At 37.7% G+C, this 13,483-nt stretch overlaps 1 protein-coding gene across 3 annotated transcripts in view; it reads right to left on the bottom strand.

Annotated features, from left to right (window-relative positions):
• PHIP (PHIP subunit of CUL4-Ring ligase complex) overlaps positions 1-13,483 on the bottom strand; it is a 118,531-nt gene that overhangs the window by 34,495 nt on the left and 70,553 nt on the right. For all 3 annotated transcript variants that reach the window (XM_080388125.1, XM_080388127.1, XM_080388126.1), the window contains 5 exons: positions 11,924-12,061; positions 10,877-11,060; positions 10,101-10,224; positions 1,354-1,494; positions 389-465 (listed from right to left, as the gene is read on the bottom strand). In XM_080388125.1, coding sequence (XP_080244251.1) covers positions 389-465; positions 1,354-1,494; positions 10,101-10,224; positions 10,877-11,060; positions 11,924-12,061 — 664 coding nt within the window. The remainder of the gene's footprint in view (positions 1-388; positions 466-1,353; positions 1,495-10,100; positions 10,225-10,876; positions 11,061-11,923; positions 12,062-13,483) is intronic.

Below are 13,483 nucleotides of genomic sequence, written 5' to 3'. Positions count from 1 at the left end.
GTTTTGAACAGCTTTGAAGAAAAGTTAGCAACGAAAAAAACCTGCTAAAGAAACAAAGGATGGGTTGAAGCTACCTCAATCTTTGCTCTCTAATTTCAAACCAAGGGTCAGCAGAGACAATCACACAGCTCAGACTGACAGTCACAATAAATTGCCACCACATGCCTAAAGCATGCACGTGCCTGTAAAACCGAATCGGAAACAATTCTGCTTCCAGCAAACAAGGATGAAACCTTCCCTAAATTTCAATTAGTAAGGTAGCTGAAAATTAACTTCCATCTCTTCTTCTAAACATGTACAAATTTTAATTATTCATTAACTGTTTATGGAGAAGATTGTTTACGATTTATCAGCAGGACTTTTCTTTGTAAGCTATACTGTCACTTACCTAGAACTGCCATCACTGTGCCATGCTCTTTCGTCATCTTCTGACGTTCCACCACTGGCAACAACTACTTCCCCTTCCTAACAAGGCAGGTGGGCAGGGGTGGTGTGCAGAGGGGGAGGCAGGGAAAAAGAAAGCATTTTCTTTGGAACTCAAAAAAGTTATAATACATGATAACGATTCTTCTAGGCTTTGTATGTGTTATAAACATATAGCACTATGAAAGCTTTATATTATTAAAAAGGCGTTTTAGTTTGCAGATACTTTAATGGACTTAATTAAATGAAAAGAAGTAAGAAACACTATGCATGGGCAGATGCACAGTGTAGAGCAATATTTTTATAACATATAGCCAGGGGAGACTTAAGTGCTTCTCAACCTCCATGTAAAAAGGCTAGCTTATCTTTTGAAAATTATTTCCAGTCCTTTTAATGTAGTATTCCCATATCTTTTAAATCAATATGAAACAAAACCCCAGTACAAACTTCATATACTCTTACTAATCTTTACTGTAGCTACAGAAGCACAGAACGGTTGAGGGTGGAAGGGACCCCTGGAGACCGTATTATCCAACCTCCCTGGTCAGGCAGGGCCACCTACAATCAGTGACCAAACTGCTACGCCATGTCAACCATACTGATTAGGCTGGTAAATATAGGGTAGATTTATGCAGATTTATTTAGATACTGCACACACATACTTTGCAAAATGCCCTTACAAACAAGCATTTCTCCCTCTTATCAATTACTTTTTAGTCAAAACTAAACACATAAACAGCATGTCAAAATGTAATTCAACATCATTCTTTTAAAGTGGCAAAAGAAAAACCACAACAAAAAATGCAACATGAGTTTCTCCTAGAAACAATGTTGAATTAGCTGACTAGAAACAATGTTCATTTAGCTGAAGCAGGAGCTTAGCAAGTAGAAACGGAATATATAAGATTGCCTCATGAATAAGGATCTTACATCTGAGGAACTATGTCCATTTTCTAACTCCTCAGCAGGCCTTGCTGTTTCTTCTACTGCATATCTCGTACGGTAGTTGTGCTGATTAGCTTGCTGTTTTCTTGAGTCACTAGTGTCTAGTAAATGATCGTGAGAATGATTCTGCGAAGACACAACAGTCAAAATACATCATTTTTTAGTATACGTTTTGTTAATACACAGACATCGTTGTCTTTAATAACAGACTTCAGGAAGCAATTTTTGCAGTAGCAAAAAGATGCAAGTTTCAACATCACAAAATTCAAAACAAGCCGCAAGTCCAAAACTAAAAGAGCTGCTGAAGAAAACACTCCACATGCATAGTTGAATATATGGACCAAGCAGTTCAGTATATTCTGAAAACAAATAAAAACATATTTCTGGATATAACAGAATTTTTTAATCTTTGACTATTTAAACTCTTAATTCTCTACAAGGTACACATCAGTTAACTACTGATAGGCTGCCAAGAGCTTGTAACAGCTCAAAATTACACTAAACATGGCCACCAGAGGAAAGGGGACTCTTACAGAGAACGCCAGACTGTGTTATTTTGGGACTGAGGGGTCAGATCTGTTAGAAGAGAGATCCATACAGTAATATATCCCTTAGCATACTGAGATGACTGTCTCCATAAAGCCCTTTAAATGGTACAATGATGCACAAAGAGTTCAAATGAATGAGTCAGTTGGAAAGAATGTGAGTTCTTGTGACGCTCAGGAGAATGAAGTCTGCAATTAAGAAACACTTCACACTCCAGCATTAAGACATTTTGTTCCTCCTGTAGAATATACGTAAAGCAAACATTTTCTCTCAACACGAAGTGTCTAATCCTGTATTAGTCCCCAGCCCCCAGCAAAAAATCAAGAGCTATGATCTCAGTTTTCTGTGTTTTGTGCTAATTTTTCTGGTTTGCGTATTCAAACTTTAGCCTAGCTCAGATCCCATGAAATAGTTTCTGGACACATTCGCAGGTGCCACAGAAAGAGGTACACTTCCCCAGTGCTCTCTTTTTTCCATAAAGGAAACCTCAGATATCTAATAGTTGCTGATACGGTTGAAGAAACAGTCTGGGAGATGAAGAAAGCAGAACTGGAACAAACCACAGAAAAATATTAATATCATCAGAGCCTTCTAGTAGGGCAGACTGCTTGTACCTATTCCTCTTGGATTTTCTTCCTTTGCAGGAAAGAGATGATCTTTCCTGTCATGTATAATGAAATTTGGTTCATGGGGTTAAATTTTTTCTCATTAAGGAAAAAAAAAACCAACACAACACACTTTTTGGTGGAAACTGCTAAAACTTGGCTAAGCAGCAGTAGGCAAGATTTGGTTTTCCTTACCACAATTTTCCTTAAAGTGCAGAACTCTGATAGCTAGAGCTTTTCTCCTGTCCTGCCTGTTAGAAGAAACACACCTTTTTCAGCCGTGACTGCAACGGTTCAGTAGGGCAGGCCAGCACGCTGCTCTGTACAACTGCATTACAGTTCTCGCCAAAGCACACAGGACCAACACGAACTGCTCTATGCTCTGTCTAGTAAGCGCTGTGTTTCTGTTGTTCTGACCAGTCATTTCAAGGTGGGGAAGCTACCACTGACAGCACTGCTACCAGAGAAACCTCTTGGGAAACTGCTCAGCAACTGGTATCTTAACATTACCCAAGGCTTTCGAGACCTGAGGCATTCCTTCCTCTGGATTCAAACTGGCAGCACATACCGGACCTCAAGCTGCTCTGACCTGACCAGAACAGCTCTGAGGCAGCCCTAGGACTAGCAGCTGAGCCCGGCACATAGCCTTCTGTGCCTCAGCCTTCTGGGGCTGCTCGCTTCTGGTCAAGCTCTCAAGATTCATTGCTGAAGCAGAGAGGTCACAAAAGCCAGCGTTACAGCAACTCTTCTGCTACTGAAATGCGACTGTCTTGTAAAGCCCATCTGCCTCTTAGCATCATACGAAACATGGTATGAGGAAGCATGGACAACAGAATGGAAACACGTAAGCCCAGTGAAACAAATTTGTCAAATACCCTTCACAATAATGAGGATGTATTTTGCAGAAGCTATATTACAGTCCAACTGTAATGCTTGTGTCTTTTCTCTATAAACAGAAGTCCTAAAAATTCACATCCCCATTTCTACTCAGAGGTGAGATTTCTCAAATGGTTATTATAAATGTAGCTTTTCCCTATTTACACCAGAATTTCAAGCAATCTGGTCTGGTGGAAGGTGTTCCTGCCCATGGCAGGGGGTTGGAACTAGATGATCTTTAAGGCCCCTTCCAACCCAAACCATTCTATGATTACTAAGGATCCTTAGAAAACTGAAGGGCTTTGCATTACTCTTTGGGTTTGGAAAGTGTTAACTCTCTTTTGGCAGTTCAAAGCTTGTGAACAAAAAAACACCCCACGACCACCACAACCACCACTCATTCCCCTACAAAACAATTAAAACAATTTTTTTTTTTTCACAGAAGCAAGGAACACCACTGTAAAACTACTGGGCCATAGTGATGCCAAAGGGTAACAAACTACTTTGGGAAAGATGCAATGCCAAAACAAGAATGAATGGAAAAAAGCCAAAAACAAAATCACAAGTAGTTATCCATAAGTAACAGAATGACAGAATGATTAGAGTTGGAAGGGACCTCTGGATGTCATCTCTGACCTCACTGCTCAAGCAGGGACCAGAAAATGGACCATGAGGTATGTATCTTCCAGATCTTGCAAAAAAATATATTTTATCATCACTCCTATTCAACACAGCTTTGCCAAAATCTGATGAGAAGCTGCAGGTCGGGCAGATCTTTATTTACCTGGGGTGGGGTGGAGTCAAGTGTGAAGGTTTGACTAAAAAGATGAAGTATTATAAACTTTTTCTGACAGAGTGGAATCTATCTATATCATGTTCAACAACAACTGAGGAAACACAGCTGATGGTCTTTGTCCCCATCCCCAACATATATCCCTAAAGAAAGAGCTTGAAATCGGACTCTCAGCTGTAATGGGAGGCTTAGAAATAAAGCAGAGATAACCTATGGTTTGATGTTCAATCCTCACTTTCTCTCTTTCTTGATACACTTTGATGAACAGTCACGTATGCTGACAAGTGCCTTGTACCATATCCACAGCTTCCAGTTAGTATCAGCACATCTATAGATACATTAGAAATTACAGCTGCTGTCAGAACAGTTTTTCTGCAAAATACAAACAATGGCATTTCCTGCATTTGAGAGGAATAGATACAAACATGTAATACGGACACTGCTGAGGGTCTTTGTAACACCATTTGTGAAAGATGAAGTGGAAACTCAGTGGTATCCTGACAACTCAGACCACTGCATTCTGCTGTCTTTATGACCCCGACTTCACTGGGAAGCACAACTTTGCTGTGCTTTCACACAGGACGGCAGCAATTTTGGAAAGCTTTGGCTGTAGAAATTTCATAGGATTTCTTCATCAGCAGCATCTACTCTTTATCTGAACATTGTTCCTCCTTCCTTAAGGTAACAGAAATTAGCCTCTACTACAAAGTTAAACAGGGGCAGGACACAAGCATACGCCCAGTATCACAACCCCAACATTAAACAGATGCTCACAGCTTCTTTAAAGACAAAGAAAGGAAAATTTGGCTTTTTTGTCTGCACATGCTTTTCACAACATTACATTTGAAATGTTATGCTGAAAAAAAATCAATCTGTCAAGTAGCCTATAACTGTTTTTATGCTTGAGTAGATACACTATTTAAATTCTTCAGCCCAATATTTACCTCTGAACTTAAGCCTGTCCTTATTCAGTTTCAGTTCTTATTTTTCTGGAGGGAAACTTTTGCCTTACCAAGGTCATTAATACATGCCTTTGTCCAAATTTAACGTTCTTCAATGATCATGAGTTCTCCCCAGACATAAGTACAACACATCCCCCAAGCTGCTAGTGTATAACACAGTTTTTATTTCACGGACTGGTTGAAGTTGGAAGGGACCTCTGGAAGTCATCTTGTCCAACCCTCTGCTCAAGCAGGGCCACCTAGAGCCAGCTGCCCAGGACCATGCCCAGACAACTTCTGAGTATCTCCAAGGTTGGAGACTCCACAGCCTGAGCACCCTGTGCCAGAGCTCAGTCACCCTCACAGCGAAGTACTTCTTTACGTTCAGGCAAAACCTCCTTTGTTTCAGCAGTTTGTGTCCACTGCCTCTAGTCTTGTCATTTTCTCTTTGGGTAAAGAGCATCCTTCCATATTCTTCTCAAGCCTGGAGCAGTGCTTGTCATTACTGTTTTTACTCTTACCACACACAAACACACAGATTTAAGATATGAGTGAGAACTGTTCCAAAAGCAGTGAAGATAACGGACACTAAGTACTCAGTACTAGTCTCTCGGGGTTTAGATTATTTTCCTCTTTAACATCTTGCCAATTTACCTGGAAGTAGCATTTAAGTAACACGTAAGTGGAAAAATTACTAATTTTGAGGAACACAATGAAGCTACCTTCAAAAAAAACCAATGCACACATTTCTTCTCACTGCTTTCTGTTAGTTTACAATACAGTCGCACCTGTCCCAACAGAGGCCTATGCTTACTTTTGTCCATTGATAACAATCTCCAATCTTAACTCTTTGAAATTACTGCTTATAATTTCCAGTAATTAGAAATATTTCCTTTTTTGTCTTTTTTACTAGATCACACACCACTTTAACCCTCTAGCATACAGAAATTTCACACTATTTAATATTTATTAAAATACTCTGTAATCCCAGTAGTTTAATAAACTAATACTCTTAATTACTTGGACTGGGAACATTTATCTAAACATGTTGTTTATCTCACTTCTCATCTCTGGCACGCTCCTGAAACAAAAACCATCTGAAATACACTTCCACTTTGAACATGCAAAAATTACAATGCCACAGTCTATTCTTTGTCACTGAGGTTTTTTGTTTTTTTTGTTGTGGGTTTTTTTTAAGCATTTCTGTTTAATAATCAGAGAAAACCCTATCCCTCACTAATGACTTTGAAAGTCAAACTGAGGTCTTCATTTGACATGCAGACCAGCGATACTGAATACTATTCAGGTCAAAATACCCAAGCTTTTGGGTTCTCCCACACAACTCTGTTAGCCCCTCAAGCAATCATGGACGAACACTTCTCAGTATGACCTGTGTCAAATAAATGTAGGTTTCCTAACTTTAAATATCAGAATGCTTACATGACTTCTTCCATCTAAGTTGCAGATATTGTTAAAGAAAAGACTGAGCTGTAATAATTCTGTACTACTTTTAACACACCCTGTAATGACCATGGACTAAAAATTAGTAACAGCACTTTGGAATCTCCTCAAAAAGTAATTACAGGTGCCCTGTGTTCTTCCTTACCAACCTACACTTTATTTAGCTTGTAATCCAAAATGCTAACATTTGCTTCTGCCCTCCTTTTCATTTTAATTCTGTATTTTTGACTCTTTTCAGTTAGAACAGAAGAAAATATTATCGTTATTATATGATCAGAAGTGATAAATTTCGTAAGTTTATACAAAAATTAGCATTTCCTACTGTTATGAATAAAACCGAATTTGCATATGAGGAAAAGGTTTTAATACAAGCCCTGTTTACTCTGTTTCCAGACCAGCTGACAGTAGAGTACAATGACACACTTTCTAGAATTCTTGATGCTTTAATCTTAGGTCTACAGATCACTAGAACACAAAGTTTTCCCCTGTATTTTGTTTGAGGATTTCCCCATCTCCTCTAGATCATAAATTCTCTCATTAAACCCTTAAGAATTCACTATACAACACAAAATAACTGCATTCTCACAACACTACTGTAACATAAATTACAAGGTATCAGTATCAAAACCAATTACATGCTCTCAAGAAAAGGAAGTTTTACACAGTACTTTCCAGTTCTATCTTCAACTGAACACAGCTTGTGTTTAAAGCCACACAGTCACTATAAAGAACAGCAACAGAAGAGCTGCTATAATTCAGTTACTAATTTCTATTTTAAAAACCACTAAATATATCACACAACAGTTTCTGGAATGCAGTCAGCCTTACTTCTCTTCCCAGGCATTTATTTGATTTTATTATGGACACTACAGAAGATGACAATTCCAACTCACCATTCTTATTGCTCAGACACTACTGAACAAAAGTGTTGCTGATGCTAACCATAAGCAACAACAAAGATCTCTGCAATCTGAGCAGTTTATTTAACTGGCAGATTCGATCACTTGGGATCAAGCACCCTTTTCTTCTTACAAATGTGCTTATTTAAAGCCCATTTGATACCTACTCATTTTTTAAACCCTCTGAGATTTATCTCAAGGGATCTGAATTAATGTACTTCTCAACAACCCAAGTACTTAAAAAAGAGACACACATATGGAAGAATATGAGGTTTTTGTGCTGAGATGACATAAAAAAGTATCCTGTCGGGTTTAAGAAGGATTTATTTAAATGTTCTGAAAGCATTACTGAATTCAGCAGTGATTTCTATTGGAAGTTTAACTGACATACTCAAGTGCAGAGACCATGACTGTCTGCTTTTGCTGTATTTCATTGGGATGAAGGTGGGAAATAACTAAAGGATTTACCAAGTTACCTCTCCCTCACATTCTGGGCATCAGAATCCATATCACAGACCCTCGATGGACTGAGATAAACAAAGGACACATTCTCTGGGTAAATAGGAAAATCTTTCTTCAGTTTCATATAAGCTAGCTGTTGATCTGAAGGATTTTAAGAGCATAAAATCCACAATGAAAATATGAGTCTCAAAAGGACCCAGTGCTACCTGTAAAGTTTGAAGACTAAAAATTCCTCCTCTGAGAAAAATTTTCGAAAACATCCATATTAAGTTTCTTTGTTCAAAGATGTAATAAAAGTAATTGCTGAAACCAAAATGCTGGACCAACTAGCCTACTCTGCTATTTTTATGTCCTAGTGGTATTTTAGGAAAACTGTAACCCAATTAGAAATGTAAGGGTAAATTGGTAGGAACTCACATTTTCAGGAAGGATGCTTTGACAAGGCTGTAGCTAAAGGAAACCGCTGCCCCCTACACCCTCAAAACAAAAAACCAACCCTTGAGCAGTGCATTTAAATAAAGTAAATGAAAGTCTATAATTCAACACTAAAATACATCCTCCCAAGACAAGAAATGTTAACATCTGAATTTGTGAGGCCCATCTTCTATTATTCCCAAGAGAAAAATAGGAGTTACCAAGATTTCTGATGTCCTGGTTATTTCATTAATGAGCCCTGTCATGACCACCTCCAAAACTCTAAGTGGCATAGAGTTTCTTCCCTCTATGTATGAGAACTGGAGATATACTGAAAAAAATACTTGTTCACTTTATCTGGGCAAACATACTTGATGTTGGTGACTGCAGCATTGAAATTAGCATTCCAGTACCATTTCTTAAGATAGCGATGCACACAATTTCAAGACAAGAAAGAGATTTAAAAAAAACCCTAAGAAATTTAATAAAGAAATTGAAAATTATTAGGGAACTGTTTGGGGGTGGGGGAGCATTTACCTCACTTCTTTTGAAAGTGTTACTTTGCTCAAGTATAAAAAAAGAAGCAAAACAGAAACCTCCAATTTAGTATCAAATAGAAACTTGCCTATCTCAAATGTATTCTTCCTACTGCATATAAATTAATCAATCATTATTAAAAATACACAAGCACTACTAAGCACCTGAAATTTGCTTATTTCAGATTGCTTTCGATCTTGGTTCCCTTCCTCCACAAGAAAGTAAATAATAAACAGCACAGGCATTAAGTATGGTATTCTGATAAAGTTAATAACTGCAGTCTTTTGTACACTTTTTCTAAATACTTCATTTCTTCATTTTTCCACCTTGAACCTCGTAAGTGATTTTTACTTTTTAGTGGACAGTTTGCCGGCATTCTTGAAGGCCTGTTACTTTACTAAGCTTCTGATTGAGGGTCGAACAGTCTCATCTAGAATAAGCATACTGCAAAACCCAAAGCATGGGTTCTCCTCTACAGTTGCTTAAAATTTACTTCCTTTATTACAAATTATAGTTATTTAGCTAGAAAAGCACAGATGAGCATGTGAGATGCATAGACAAAACTGATTTCTAACACGCAAGATATAACCCAATTTTTTTTAATACAGAATATGCAACCTTCACATTTTCTTACCAGGAAACATCAAGTCAATTATGACAATTTCATTACAACCCATTCCATTCCCTTCTTCTTCACCTACCCTGTTTTATTCTTTTCTGGAATATGTACTTCAGCTCTAGCAAAAAGCATGACTTAAAAATGCCCAGTATGATTATTAGGGTACCATAAGAGAAAATACCCAATTCTGTATTTGGAGATTGATTTAAACACGTTAAAGTTAATAACTGTGACTTGAGTTTTAACTGAACCTTTCCACGGAATAGTATATCAAACAGCAGACAGGAGTAGCAGGATGTATTGATAAACAATGACAGGCTCCCTACAACTAATCATGTCCCTAACACCAGATTTGCAGGGCTTCTCACTTAGCGGATTCTAAAACCAATCTCCGTTGTTTATTCAGAACACTGTGAAACATCAGTACAGACACGCTTCCTTGTTCTGGAGAGGTAAACAATTCCTGTACCCCTGGTTTTAAAATTCAAAACTGAGAAAAGGAATGTAGATTTACAGGGCCTAACACACTGAGTTAAATTTTACACTACTTTGTGTGATAAGGTGTAAGTGACTATTTACCTTAGCGAAAGTAGGTATTTTGTTTTCTCTTTGAATGTGACTCGTTACATGTTTTCTTTTCTCTTCCGATCGATACACCCTTACTTCTTCTTCTCCCTTTGCTGTTCTCCATTCTTCCTGCCTACTGAAAAAACGAAAATTGAGATGTTAACCTTAAAGCAAAATACAACTGAGAAGATCTATTTCAAATCAAGGAATAAATGTTCAACATTTATAACATTCTTTGAAGAACAGTTCTTCTCCTTACAGTCTAAGATTAACAAACTAAGATTTCCATCTTATTTCAGAAAGCTGGAGGAGTTCATGGTTGATTGTGGTTAGTAGGGTTTTTTGACTTAATGGATGTAAATATTCATCACAGGAGTCAATTACTGAACAAAATAAAGTTCCAGTTTGGAAATCAAAATTCATCTCAGGTACCTAATAGATTAGGTCAGTGTCCCAGCCATAAAAGGCCATATAATGACAAGAACAAATGGACCTAAAACACACTGTAACTCTTATCCTGCAAGCCAGAAAACACCGAGGCAGCTAGATCCCATTGCATATACAAGTCAAATGGTCAGTTTTTATTCACAATACTTCTGTAATTCCAAGATTTTTCAAGTTACATGCAAACAGCTGATTTCAAACTGAAACTGATATTTACAAGAAATTGAGACCACAGTATAGATAAATACCACACAAATAGTTCTACGACAGTATAAATTCCAAACCAGTTCAATTTAAGTAAGTTCACCAAACTAAAATTCACTGTAAACTTGGCCTGTGTTTACCTGGCCACACCAGAAGACAGTTCAGGCACTACAACTCTTCGACTCCAAGCCACAAGGTCCCGCTCAGTGGCTATTTCACTTCTTGGTGCGTTGCTATGCATCTGACGCACACCTTCAATTTGTCCACTACGTCTTAATCCTATATTTGGTGGTGAATGTACTTCTGAGGTAGAACTTACAGATCCTAAAAAGTCAAAAAGTAGTATTTGTACTTGATCTGAAATTCTAAGGGAACCATTCAAAAAGAAGGACTCAAAATGAAAGGAAACTAAGAAAAAAAAAATTACTTAACCTATTACTTCAAAAGAAATTAAATATTAACTGAATTTAACTACTCCAGCAGCTTCTATAGTCACCACAACACACACTTAAACAGCTACTGGGATGCAGTACTGTTTAAAAATTCACATTGAAAAAGAGCAGATGTATCAACAATCTGAAGTGAAACAAATGTTTCACTGGTTTGCTTTTGTTTAAAAATGCATTTGAAAATATTTATGCGAAGCTGACTTGCTGCTGCATTCCAGATCTGTATTATAAAACAGTGAGCAATCTCACTGAACCAGTGTATTCCTTGAACAGTCTTCTACCTTGAAAAAAAGTGAAGCCACAACACTGGAAATTGGGAATCCAAGCTGTGAAATTTACAGACAAGAACCTGAAATGGTCAAAAGATTAAAAAACCCAAACAAACCAAAGCAAACCCACCAAGTCCTTCCTCTTTTCTTCCTCCTATTTCCTCATTTGACACAATTCAGATTTCAACCAAATAGATGGCCAACTGCAGACTAAACAGTAGGGCATTTACTTCTAAAGGGAACAGTTGCTACAAGTTCCCTGACTGAGCAGACAATAACTTTAATAGATAAATTTGTAATGTCAAGAATCCTGAGACTTCGCAGAAAGATAAAAAAAGAGATGAGAAAGCTCTATTATGTCCTGTAGTTTCACATCTCCTTTTTAATAGTTCAACAAAATGCACAAATCATGCACAACAATGTGAGTTTTCCAAGTCTTGGCTACAATGCCCATTGCCCAGTAACCTACCTCTGCTTATCCGGGTGGTACTACTGGTTCCCGCCTCTCCAGAACGTCTCTGGTCCTGCTCTTGCTGAAGTCTTTGAATCATGCTATCCAACGGACTGATCTCTTGATTTGCTTGTTGACTAAGAACTTGATTCAATCCTGTGAAGTGAAATATACAAGGGAACAACACACAAACGTTGATTTGAAGAATCAGATGTTACAAACAGTTCGCTGAAGTTTTAGCTTTGAAATTTAAAAATACAGCATAAACACATGTGTGAGCATGGGCTAATGCATATTTTTGTAACAGCCGTTTTTTAAACAGGATTTTTTTTTCTTAATATCTTGAGAGCATTGTATTCGCTGAAGCAGGGTCAAGATGATTACATGTCACTCCTAATAAAAGTTTACATTTGATCAAGTGTCGGCAAGTCACACAAGCATGATACAAGTGTTGTTTGTCAGCTCAGTCAATGTAAATTGTTCAAATGCATGCTTAGCCTGCCCCAAATACATTACAAAATACTTTAGCATAAGCGCCAACAGAAGAACTACATCAAGAAGGTCTAACTGAATTAGAAAAGCATTATCTATACTGAAGAACACTAAGCAGCAAAAATGCTTGATGGAGCTCCATGTAGGCGTCAAGATGACAAAGGTTAAGTAATGCTAATTTTCTTTGGTATGTAAAACAGCCAAGAAACCCCCTCTGGGTAGGCCTCTTGAACAAAAGACAGGAAATAGTTCTCACCGAAATGACTGTAAGGTGACAGTGTTTCTGTGCAGCAAGCAAAATACACGGCATGTAAGCATGAGCAACACAAAACCTCTTTTCATACTCACAATGGTGACAAAAAATTAAGAGATGTATGGAGAAAAAGGCAAGGGTTACAGGACTGGTTTGAAAAAGAAGTCAGGTACCTCCACATGGAATAGTTAGATGGTGGAGTGGTGGGAAGCTCTGATCAAGAGAAGCAGAACTTGCAAAACTTTGTAATGAGTGATGACTATGTTCAAAGAAACAAGCTACAGAAATTATTTTTCCAGCATGATTCCAAAGAGATATCACAGTATAAACTGCACTTTGCAAGATCAAAGAGAAGATATTACAGTAATTGTGCTATGAAATGAAGAGCTTTGATTATGTGGCTAGACGGAAGCAGCTCTCTTAATAGATGATGGCATGCAGAAAGAGCATAAAAGATTTAAGATAGTGCTCTTAGGGTTTCAAGGTTATTGTAGTCAAAGTCAACTTCGCTAAAGCAGCAGAAGCTTCAAATCATGGTATGAGCTCTGGTATAACCACAGCTGGATGTTTTCTGACTCATGTAATGAGACAGTCCCGATTTGTTTGGTGACCTCACGAGCAGACATACTGCCTACTGAAAACAATGAGAAATACTACAAATAACCCAAGAATGATCTTAAATAAGGAAATTGCTACCTAAACTAAATGAATGGGGTTTTATATATCTAGATTGTGACATTTTGCCTTGGCAAGTAAGAGCAAGATTTTTAAACAATGAAATAATAAAGACACTGGTATGTATTTGATTTTTGCAAAATATCTGGTTTAAAGGA

Source organism: Falco punctatus, assembly GCF_963210335.1.
Source record: "Falco punctatus genome assembly, chromosome: 5".
NCBI lineage: Eukaryota > Metazoa > Chordata > Aves > Falconiformes > Falconidae > Falco > Falco punctatus.
The sequence above is the reverse complement of the archived record's forward strand: the minus strand, read 5'-3'. Positions and strand labels throughout refer to the sequence as shown.